This window comes from Oreochromis niloticus, linkage group LG20 (assembly GCF_001858045.2).
Source record: "Oreochromis niloticus isolate F11D_XX linkage group LG20, O_niloticus_UMD_NMBU, whole genome shotgun sequence".
Classification (NCBI taxonomy): domain Eukaryota; kingdom Metazoa; phylum Chordata; class Actinopteri; order Cichliformes; family Cichlidae; genus Oreochromis; species Oreochromis niloticus.
In genome coordinates, this window is record NC_031984.2 from 22,843,602 (window position 1) to 22,853,981 (window position 10,380).

A 10,380-nucleotide genomic window follows, 5' to 3' on the forward strand; every position below is an offset into this window, starting at 1 on the left:
CTGTAGAAGAAAGACGTTGAATCTATTTAATTATTCTTGAAAAATAATTAATTTCTGTGCAATTTTTTCACACTGCATCAAATTAAAGTTGATTACGTCGATTAAGCATCATGAGGTGGAGGGTGGGTGGTTCCCTATTTTTTTTTGCTGGGAGTTTGCAACCCTATTAGTTAGGTTGCTTAATATTTCTGCTAAGTACTCTTTAAAATACCAGAATAGGGAGGATGGTGTAGGTTTAAGTTTATTAGATTGATCAGTATTGCTGAACTATGAAATATTTTGGGTGCAGTGTATTTTTTACATACAGGTATAACAGAATAGCTTTAGTGTTGTTGTTTATTTAAACTTGAGTATGAACTTATACAAAATACAGCAAGATATTAAAAAAACAGTTTTATTGATTACAAAATACACTATATCTGATTCATATCGGTATCGGCAGATATCCAAATTTATGATATCGGTATCAGTATCGGACATAAAAAAAGTGGTATTGTGCCATCTCTAGTTTATACTAACTGCAGATTTTCTGCCGTGAGAATATTTTTGTTGCTTTTACTCTAAATTCTGAAAGGTGCAAACATTTTAGAGAATAAATAAGCAAGGTTTGTTTGCTCAGAATCTGTTAGAGGACACTGAATAAATGTATTTATTGCTCAGCTGAAGGGTAATGATATAATAAGATGCATTGCATAGTTGTTTTTTTACATGAATCCTAGCTATACACCAGCAGTTCACTGGTTCTAAAGTTGTTATTAATCAGAGTTTGCTGTGGAACTGAGATGAAACCTTGATGAATATCACCGATGATTCAGTTTACAAATAATATAATTAAATGCCCTCCATACAGGCTACATAACATTATAAACCAAAGCTCAGTAATATGCCTCATAACACAAGTGGCATTCTCCATTGTGGAATGGTGTTTTAATGGCAAAGTATCAGGCAAAACATCAAAAATATCATGGCTTCATCCTGCTTTACATAGCTCCTCCTGGCGCTTTTCCCTCTACAGCATTTTTGTGAAAATGCCTCCGTCTTCCCATATACATTGATACGATCTCATTATTTTGAAAGACTGAGTCAAAGGTAGTTCATAAAACTACATATGAACGCAAAGGGTCAGTCTAAATGAGTCTTGCATAACAAAAGGTCACCGGCTATTATGCTGTGGTTAAAGTTGTCCTCATGAGGCTCTCAGATAGGAAAGAAAGGGGATAGGCTCCGGGGTCTGTATCGCATTTGCTGAAGCTTCTGAGTTCTTGAAACCAACTTGCTCCAAGAGTTATGATGCTGAGGAATGTCGGCAGTGTTAAACTCCACAGTTCTTTCCCTGTGCGTACCTGGGAAGGCAAAGTGCCAAACGGAAAGAAATGAAGGGTCCATTCACCCAAGAAGAAGAGAAGAAGATGGAGGTGCATCAAACTGTCATCCAAGTCCAGGAATTTTGTGACGACTTCTGGTTGGAATGATCTGTAGGGAGCTTTGAAGAGAAAATATCAGACTAAATTAGTAATACTGAAGGAGCAAATATTGCAATTCAGTGCTGCAGATCCATAAAGTTAGGAGACTCAAAAGAGTCTGCATCATTGTTGCTTCACTTCATGGTCCCCAGTGTGGGATTACACAGTAATAAAAATGGCCCTTATTTAGACAAATGTGCTGTATCCAGAAGCACACAGTACTAAGTCTAACTCCCACAAGTCTAATTGGTTTAAAGGCTCTTTTTCTATTTTAAACAAATGCCCAATTTGCTAAAAAAATATACTACAAGTTTCTGCTTAGAATAAGTAGGAAGAGTCAAACACTTATATATATCTTTTGTGTATATTTTTAAAATTAGCACACTGTCCATTGATCACAGCATATTTAAACACCAGAAATCTATTCAAGCTACAGTTTGTTAGAGAAAAGTGCTTGCTCTGGATTTGGTGGCGGCCCACTACAATCCTAATTTAGATTTGTAAATGTCACAGCATTTTCCTTTCAGTATGAGAACCTCCCTCATGCCTAACAGCTTGAAAGTTAACTTTTGACTCTCCAGGCTTGTCAAACTGACAGATATTTCAGCTCCCTAACAATTACGGGCAGTTCCAAGAAGCAGCTGATAGCACTTGTTTGTGCAGCCTACAAAACCTATGAACAGCTATTACCCTGCACTTATGTGGCGATTTAAAGTGCTGCATGCTGCTGAAGTTCAGGCTTTTCGTGCAGTGATTTATCATGGGATGTTTTCCGCACAGCTATTGAACAAACTGCTATTCATCAGAGCTGACTTGAGATTGTGTTAGTGGATACGCTGGTCTTGAGTCATCAGCAGGAGAAAATCAATTTCTATCACCACATAAAAAACAAACAAGTGGAGGCAAGGTGAGACCGAAATGAATTAAATGTCAGTGACGAACCATTGGAAGAAAAAGTTGCTTATTCTGTCTGATAACAGGTTAGATGATGTGTCTATCAGTTATATTTATAAGAAAAAAGTAGCAGTTACACCACTGCTCTAGAGCAACCATCCATCCATTTTCTTTCATTTATCTAATTCAGGGTCGAGAGGGGGGCTGGAGCCTATCCCAGGTGTCATAGCGTGAGAGGCGAGGTACACCCTGGACAGGTTGCCAATCTATCCTAGAGCTAATACAGAGAGAAAGACAACTACTCATCTTCACATCCAGGATTAATTTAGAATTCCCACTTAACCTAACTCCAATAATTGCACGTCGGAGAATCCATAGATTTCCACACAGACACGGGGAGAACATGCAAACTCCACACAGAAAGGCCCCGGCCACAGGGTGGAGTCAAGCCTAGGGCCTTGTTGGTGTGAGCCAATGGTGCTAACCACCTTGCCAACGTGCTAGAAGATCCCCACCTAGAAGAACCTAAATTAATACTGGTTTCCTTGTTAGGTAGTGCAAAACAATTCAAAACAAAGAAGCCATTGCTGAAAACACATTTTACACAAAGTGCAAAGTCTGAGTGTTTTTCTCCAACTGTATCCATGTGAAAATAGCAAATCGCTGTCCAAAGCAACTGTGTGGGCATATTTTTTTGTCCTGTGGGCCCTAAAGGCAGCACCGTCCAGATAAACCAGAGTATTTCCAGTACAGAATCTGGCCTATCAGAAAGTAGAATTGCTGACAATGTCAACATTTCATTGTCTGGGCATTTTCTGAAGTTCATGTTAAATTTATTATAAGCCTCTTGTCAGCACAAGGTTTATTTCTGTCACTCTTTAGGCTCATTTATGGATGCAATCAAAATTCACAAAAGCAGAGAGAGAAAAAGGATTGTCCCAATATCATTTTTACAGATATAATCAGACTGACCTTGACAGACAAAAATCACGACACTCCGGGTCTGCATCAGTCACAACACAAAGGCAGCGCAGTGTCTCTGCCCCCTCGTGTTGGGACGGCTGAACACCACGTCGTTTTCGCTGACGTCCTCTGTAGCTCGACATTCCGTACGGCACAGTGCGCCTTAGAAGGATAGAGAGAGGCCTTTTTTCAGTATTTAGCAACAGATGAGCAAAACAAAGCAAAAATAATAAATGGAGCAGATACATCAGGACCTTCACACTGTCAGTGCTGAAACCCTAACCAGAAAAAATGTGTTTGAAGATTTAATTATTCCTTTTAAAGCAATTGTTAAACTATTTTTATGTTCTCCAGTGAACCAGGGAACATTTGTTCTTTTGATAATGCAAAAACAAAAGCAGCCAGAAAGGTCAGGGAAACTGAATAAAAAACAAATCTGACATATGACTTCGATATATCAAACTTATAAAGTCAGAGTCCATCACTATATTGTCTGTTCTGGCCCTAATCCTCGCATCTGGATAACATTTAGATTCCAAGTGCCAGGTAGGCATCACTTCTTTTCTTTCTCTTTCCACTTATCTCTTTTCAACCATGTGTGATTGATTCTGTGAAAAAAGAGGATCTATATAGAGGCCTTTATATCTATAGGACCTACCTGATCGCTCAAATCTGCATGACATTTCAAATGAAAGATCCACTGACATAACAGATAAAAGCCTTTCTTTTGTAGATTTGTCAGATTATGTCAGACTGTCTGCTGCTTACAAGTGACTGAGTACTTACAGTGTTGCTGGCATCTTGCTGGGCTGCCTTACTGTGTCTTTTTCCACTGGCACTTCAGCCTGTGTAATTAACTTCAGGGTGAAATGCATTTGAACCTTATACCTGTTCAATCTGAAGTCGGGGCTGTAAGTCAGAGATCACGCTCATTGTAATGAAATGCTGTTGTCAGCTGAGGGCAGTTATTCCAAAGTGAAAGACGGGATTTGAGGAAAGCTTCACTTTAAACACTCTTACAATGTGTAGGACCTTTTTGATCAAACTTGGAGCTGTAGAGGAGATGTTATACTGTATATACACACAAATACTTCAAAGTTAGTCTTGTAAGCAAGAACAAAAGGATGGAACATCTGGGATTTCTCCTCTAACTAAGGGTTTGCTATGTTCTTGTCTCAAAAGCATCGAATCCTTTTGGGAGTCCTCTGTTTCAGATCAGAGCTCCAACCATGTAAGGACAAGTTTTCAACGCGCACATAATACACCTAATACTTGCTGCAATAGAGTTACTGGTATTGTTTTCACCTTTGTGTGTGTGCGTGCCCATGTGAATATGCGTGTAAGGTGAAATAAGCTCCAGGACACACCCACTATAGGAGAAACTAACATAAAAAAAGGTTTTAGAACTTTGGCAGGTGTTTGGATGTCTGCCTTCACCTTACTTACAGATCTTTAGCTGAACTCAAACTGCAAGTGGCAGCCACAAGTTATATGATGAGTCCTATAACTGGAAATAAAAAGCCAGCTAACTAACTGAGAAGAATATTTATCTGTAAGACTTCAGCGAAAGAGGATTTGTGATTAGATTGTTTTGACGGTTCTTGAGCAGGATTATTTAAAAGTTGTAAAAAGTTATGAAAATCTTACTAAAGGTGCGGCTTGGCCTAACGTAGAAGGAAATCTGAAGCCAAAACGCAGAATTTGATATCATTGCAAGATCAGACACTTTACACCATGTCTTCACATCAAATGTTTTCAACTAAAACAATCAGAAACTAATCCAAATCCTTGGTAGACGTACAGTATCTTAGACTGCCCCTTTTTGTATTTGCTGACAGCAAACATCGACTCAACTCCCTTCTTTTCCTGCCATAACTTTGACAACTTGTCTAAGAAACACGCCTTATCAAGCGTTTTTCACCAGTAGCAATGGTAAAGGATATAGCTAGATCAAGCCATACTTTAAATATATAACCTAATTAACATAGAATCAAATAATCGTTAAAGATGTAACAATAACCTTACTTAATTGTGCCCACATAACCTGTTAGTACCCAAGCCTAAATATATCTGTCAAACCATGTCAGCCAGTGCAATGAAGAAATCTGTCATTGCATTTTATCAATAGACAGGCTTAGGCTATGACTCATGGCGTGCCCGGAAAACACAATAAATGCACTAACTTCTGTAAATAATATCCTTCACCTGCCTGATTCCAGACTTTTACAGGAATACTGGCAATCTGTTGGGCCTGCCATCACTTGAATCTGGTGCCTCGGGGTGGGTAACTGGGTGTAACTGCAATGTGTGTTGCCTCTAGTGCACGGCTCCTATTTCAATTGCAAAACCAGCCACGTGCCAATCTCCGTTTGAAAGACTCTAAATTGCTACCTCTTATCACTCCTGACAAACAAGGCGACGTTGTGCAACCTCTGGGATTCTTGCACAAAAGCGGCGGCGTCTGAATTGAACTTAATAAAGCGTGCCTTACTCGGGGGTGTTGATCCAGATGATATCCAAGTGGCAGTAGTAGACGCACTCTTTATCCTTGTAGGAATAACAGGTGCAGCGCTTTTGTCTGGACTTTGCTTCTGCTGTCTCAGACAGCTGTGAGTCAGCGGATCCCCGGGAGCCAAACACCTTTGAGTCCGATTGGACCAAGGCGCGGGACGCCAAGATACCGTTATTAGAAGCAGCTATGTTAAAAAACAACAACAACAACAAAAAACAATAAAAATAATAGTAAACAGCTAAATCAGAAGTCCTTCATAAATAATAAGGTATTTAATGAATTAATAAACAACCTTAAAAAATAAATATACCTTATTGCCTACCTTGCAAGACAATAACTGCCAGTATCTTGAAAAGCACGACTCTTGTGAGGATGGACAGCATCTTTGCCATGTGTCATATATTCCACAAAATAAAGCAAACGCCTGATGAAGATGCAAGTTAATCTCCAACCATCATCGATCCATTAACTTTGGCGCGTGTCCGTGTGCAGTTCATGTGGTCCGCAGGTGAAAAAACAAATGTGTCGGAGGACGCAGAGTGTTTCATTCCAATGGCTTCATCCCGTAAATCCTGTACCTGCAACTTTTACACTGAGGCGAAGGGAACCTGTGTTTCTTCTAATGCAAGCTTCAGACTGCCGCAGTCGCAAAACAAGTGCGGTCTTTGAGGCGAGGCGAGGAACAATTACCCTTGAAGTCGCTTTGCCTTCTAAAACATGCGGGACTTCGGAGGGTACACGCCCACACCTCTCCTAGCACCCACCCTCTTTCAGATGCAGCAGCAGGAGATCGCAGTGTATGTATTTACATATATACTTATTCATACTTATTTATTTGATGCTTTTACTCATTTTTACTGGACACGTTTATGAATAAATCAACGAATGAATATTTATGCTCTTGAATAGTAATGCTCTTATAACCCATAAAAAGGTATTGCTCAGTGATGGATAAAAGATACAACCGGGTTCTTGATATTGAAATAAGTTCTTCATCTGCACTAATCACTGCTGACCTGTTGCCACTGACTGGTGCATATTATCCATAAGTTGAGAGTATGAACTCAACACACAGAGGCCCCACCCCAACTAGGAGATTGAAGCCAGGAGCTTTCTTGGTGTGCTGCCCAGAACCACTTATTGCTATTTTCAAGTTTATAGTACAGCTGATTTAAGAAACCCACTTCTAGGCCATCTTGGTGTTGCTGCCATACAGGAAGTGTGTTTCCCCCTTGATAGGCCTTTTAATTTTATGGGTAGAGCTTGTTACTAAGTCAGCTCTAAACGGTTTTTGAAATAAAAATATGCTTAAAGTCAGTGTTTTAATTCTTTCAAGCCTTTTTATGATTTAGTTTTTGTGTATGTCATGTGTGTGTGGTTAGCATTCTCACCTCGCAACTAGACGATCATGGGCTCAAATCCACCTGCCACCCAAGGCCTGAGTTTGTATGTTCTAAGTTGTTTCTGACTTCCTCCCACAGTCCAAAGAAACGCATGTTAAGTTGACTGACAGTTCTAAATTGGCCCCAGCTGTGAGCGTGAAGGATTGTCTGTCTTTCAGTGTTTACTCTGTGATAGACAGCAGACCTGTGCAGGGTGCAGCTTTTTACACAGCTTTCCTTCCGTGCATTTTTGCAAAAAATTAGTTACAGTAAAAAGATTTGCCTTTGAATTTAGCGATTTCCTCTCAACTTACAGAACAGATAACATGTTTTTGCTAGATTTGCTGAAATCGGTTGTTTGGCGTGCAAATAAATGAAACTTAGTAGTTTGCAAACGACCTGGCACACCATACAAAACTAGATCAGTTATGTGGCCACCACAGATCAAGAACACAAGCCAGAATAAAGAGACTTGGCATAGCCCTCTTATCCTCAGAGGATTGCAAGAAGCCTCAATAAAACAAAGAGCAAGTTACATTTTTTCACCTGCAAAGTTTTCAAATGAACAATAACGGGTAGACATAAAAATAAAACTGTATGGAATGTGTGCAGCTGGAGTTTGAGTAGAGGCTGCCACCACACCATCGTCAGGTGGAGATGGAGCTATCGCAACAAGACGGGGATCCTGATTAGACAGCCAAAGCAACAAAGGTGTTTTATTGGTACACAGGAATGCTGTTGATTGATCCAATTAATCATCAGAACTTGTCTGGTGATGAATGTAACACAAACATATCAAGCAGTCAGCGACTGATTTACAACCAAATAGAAAATATCAGTCATATTTCAGTGAGAGCCAGTTCCAGCCCAGCTCTGAACACTGAGGGAGGAATAAGTTACATTTCTAAGTTATGAAGTAGTCATAGACACATGGAACTAACACTGTAAATTCAAGTGTCCGCATAAATCATGAAAGCAAAGTCTAAAATAGTTTGGGGGGGTTTTTGGCGGCACTTAGATAATTAATTTAATTAAACTATGTAGAAAAATAAGTCAAATATGGGTGCAATCACTGATGTACATCACATACAGAAATAGTCAGTTAAGATGTTGGATGCTGAAAAATTGCAAAACCAACCAAATAAACCACAAAGGGTTTGTGAATGAGGGTGCTCAAGTGAATGAAAACAAACATATCTCGCTGAGCCCTCAACTCCAATTTCCTTTCGGCTGGCTTTCCATCTTGAGGCAACGATCATTCATGAGCAAACCTGATAATATCTTCATAGTTTCTTAAACATCTGTATCTATGTTGTTTTGTACTGTTCAGTTTCTTTCTATCAAGTAAACAATACAGACAAGACCATTTAGGAAAAGGAGAAGAAAAAAAGAAATACAAAATAAAGCAAAACACACTCCAGTATCACTCCACCTGTTCTGAATCAGTTTACATATTAAAAAGGAGCGGGAAGAAGTGCTCATTTTTCAAATATGGAAGTGCTTTTTTCCTATTGCAGAAATAGCTGTCAAAAAATAAACTATTAGATAAAGTGTAGATTATGAATAGACTTGATTTAAAAGTTCTTCCTGGAATTGGTGTTATTAAACCTAGAAAATTCATCCACATTTATGAACACTGAAAAACTTACTTAGATACATTGGTGTAATGATCCAAAGTATATAATGTTTACCTTCTAGTTCTCTGGGTCTGCATCTGCATTAAGTGTTCTGGATTAGTACTTTCCTACAGAAGCATCCAAGCAAACTTAAATCTGTCTGACTCGTGATTGCCCTCTGGTTCCTTCCCAAATTCCCCAAGGCTAAGGTTTTGTGCCATACCCCAGTTCTCTGGCACAATCCCCAAGCTGGGAAACAGAAAGAATTCCAGATAAATTAAGACCATATTCTGTTTTCTTTTTCCTGACCAGTGTTATGGAGACAGAAAGCTATCAGAAAACTGAATATGTGGTTTAGGAGTCACATAATGTACGCATGATTTCAAGGTATCATTTTGGGTTTTCTGTGAAGGATCTCTGCAACCTGGGTGGATGAATCTGACATTGCACTCTGGCTTCATATGATGCTGATTATGTACCCAGAAGTAGGCAGTCAAAACAGAATAAGCATGTTACAAAATCTCCTTGGATATCTTGGTTTGGCATAGCTGATCATGGATATTAAACTGAAGCTTTAGAGTGTGAAACCTAATAGCAAGCCTTATTTAATTAAACCTTTCTCACTTTACTCATGTAACATAACAGTCTATTACCAATACCATTCTAAAAATCCACCTTGGACCACCAAGTTTTCCCAATAGGAAATTTCTGTTATTTCCCAGGTTGTTGTAGCAATTGTAAATAATACATCTATTTTCTCCTCACTTTGACTCAAGAAATCATGCATATAGTTTCATATTATAACACATGTATTCTTATGTTCACTTTATGTTCACTTTCGGCCTGCCAACCCTGTAGTGTTTATTATAGCTGTGCTTTTGGCAGAGGGAATCTCTTTGCAACACATTCTAGCCTGAACCGAGAGACATGAGAGAGCGTAATACATTACAGAAGCATTCCAGCTACCACTTTGTCCTGTTTTTCTTGCCCTCTTGTGTTTTATTAGAAAACATTTTGTGTGTGCTAAATCTGGGGATTTCCATGCTCATTACCCTGTGGAGCTCCTAAGGTAGGGAGCGGAGAAAACAATAAACAGGTGGTATTAAGATGGATAGGGATATGTAAGCCTATTGAAATGAATCTGATGAGCTCATGTAAAATGAGCGGTGCCACTGTGGTGCAGTGGTTAGCACTATCACCCCACAGCAGGGAGGTTCTTTTATAGATTTAAGGACCTTTCAGAGGGTTCTCCCAGTGTTTTGCAATGGTATTCCTGGAGCACTCTGGTTTTGCACCCACAGTCCAAAGACATGCATGTTATGTTAACTGGTGAATCTTTAGCCATATGTGTGAGATGTGACAAGTAATTTGTGACAATCCTTAAAACTCCCTGAAAAGCCTTCAGTTGATCCAAAATGCTGCAGCGGGAATACTGAGAGGAACTAGGAATAGAGATAATATTTCCCCCATATTGGCTTCTCTTCATTGGCTCCCTCTTAAGTTCAGAATCAAGTTTAAGAATCAAGTTTAAGATGGATCTTGAATCCCCA

The 10,380-nt window shown here is 39.3% G+C and overlaps 1 protein-coding gene across 3 annotated transcripts; it reads right to left on the reverse strand.

Annotated features, from left to right (window-relative positions):
- Positions 1–425: 425 nt before the first annotated feature.
- On the reverse strand, positions 426–7,377 carry edn3b (endothelin 3b). Of its 3 annotated transcripts, none has more exons than XM_013271085.3 (5): positions 7,224–7,377; positions 6,155–6,215; positions 5,812–6,016; positions 3,330–3,482; positions 426–1,483 (listed from the first exon to the last, which is right to left on the reverse strand). In XM_013271085.3, exons 2-5 carry the CDS (start codon positions 6,213–6,215, stop codon positions 1,429–1,431), a joined length of 474 nt encoding a protein of 157 aa, XP_013126539.1. In that variant the 5' UTR covers positions 7,224–7,377; the 3' UTR covers positions 426–1,428. The 3 variants fall into 3 exon arrangements, with proteins under 3 accessions (XP_013126539.1, XP_005478292.1, XP_019204830.1); XM_005478235.4 differs by having other exon boundaries at positions 6,155–6,256; positions 7,224–7,376; XM_019349285.2 differs by lacking the exon at positions 7,224–7,377 and having other exon boundaries at positions 6,155–6,597.
- Positions 7,378–10,380: the final 3,003 nt, after the last annotated feature.

Coding starts and splice junctions, on each gene's coding strand:
- edn3b (XM_005478235.4), bottom strand. CDS start 6,224: ATGGCAAAGATGCTGTCCATCCTCACAAGAGTCGTGCTTTTCAAGATA. Junction 3,483..5,811: donor ATCTGGATCAACACCCCCGA/GTAAGGCACGCT, acceptor TATCCTTCTAAG/GCGCACTGTGCCGTACGGAA. Junction 1,484..3,329: donor CGTGATTTTTGTCTGTCAAG/GTCAGTCTGATT, acceptor TTCTCTTCAAAG/CTCCCTACAGATCATTCCAA.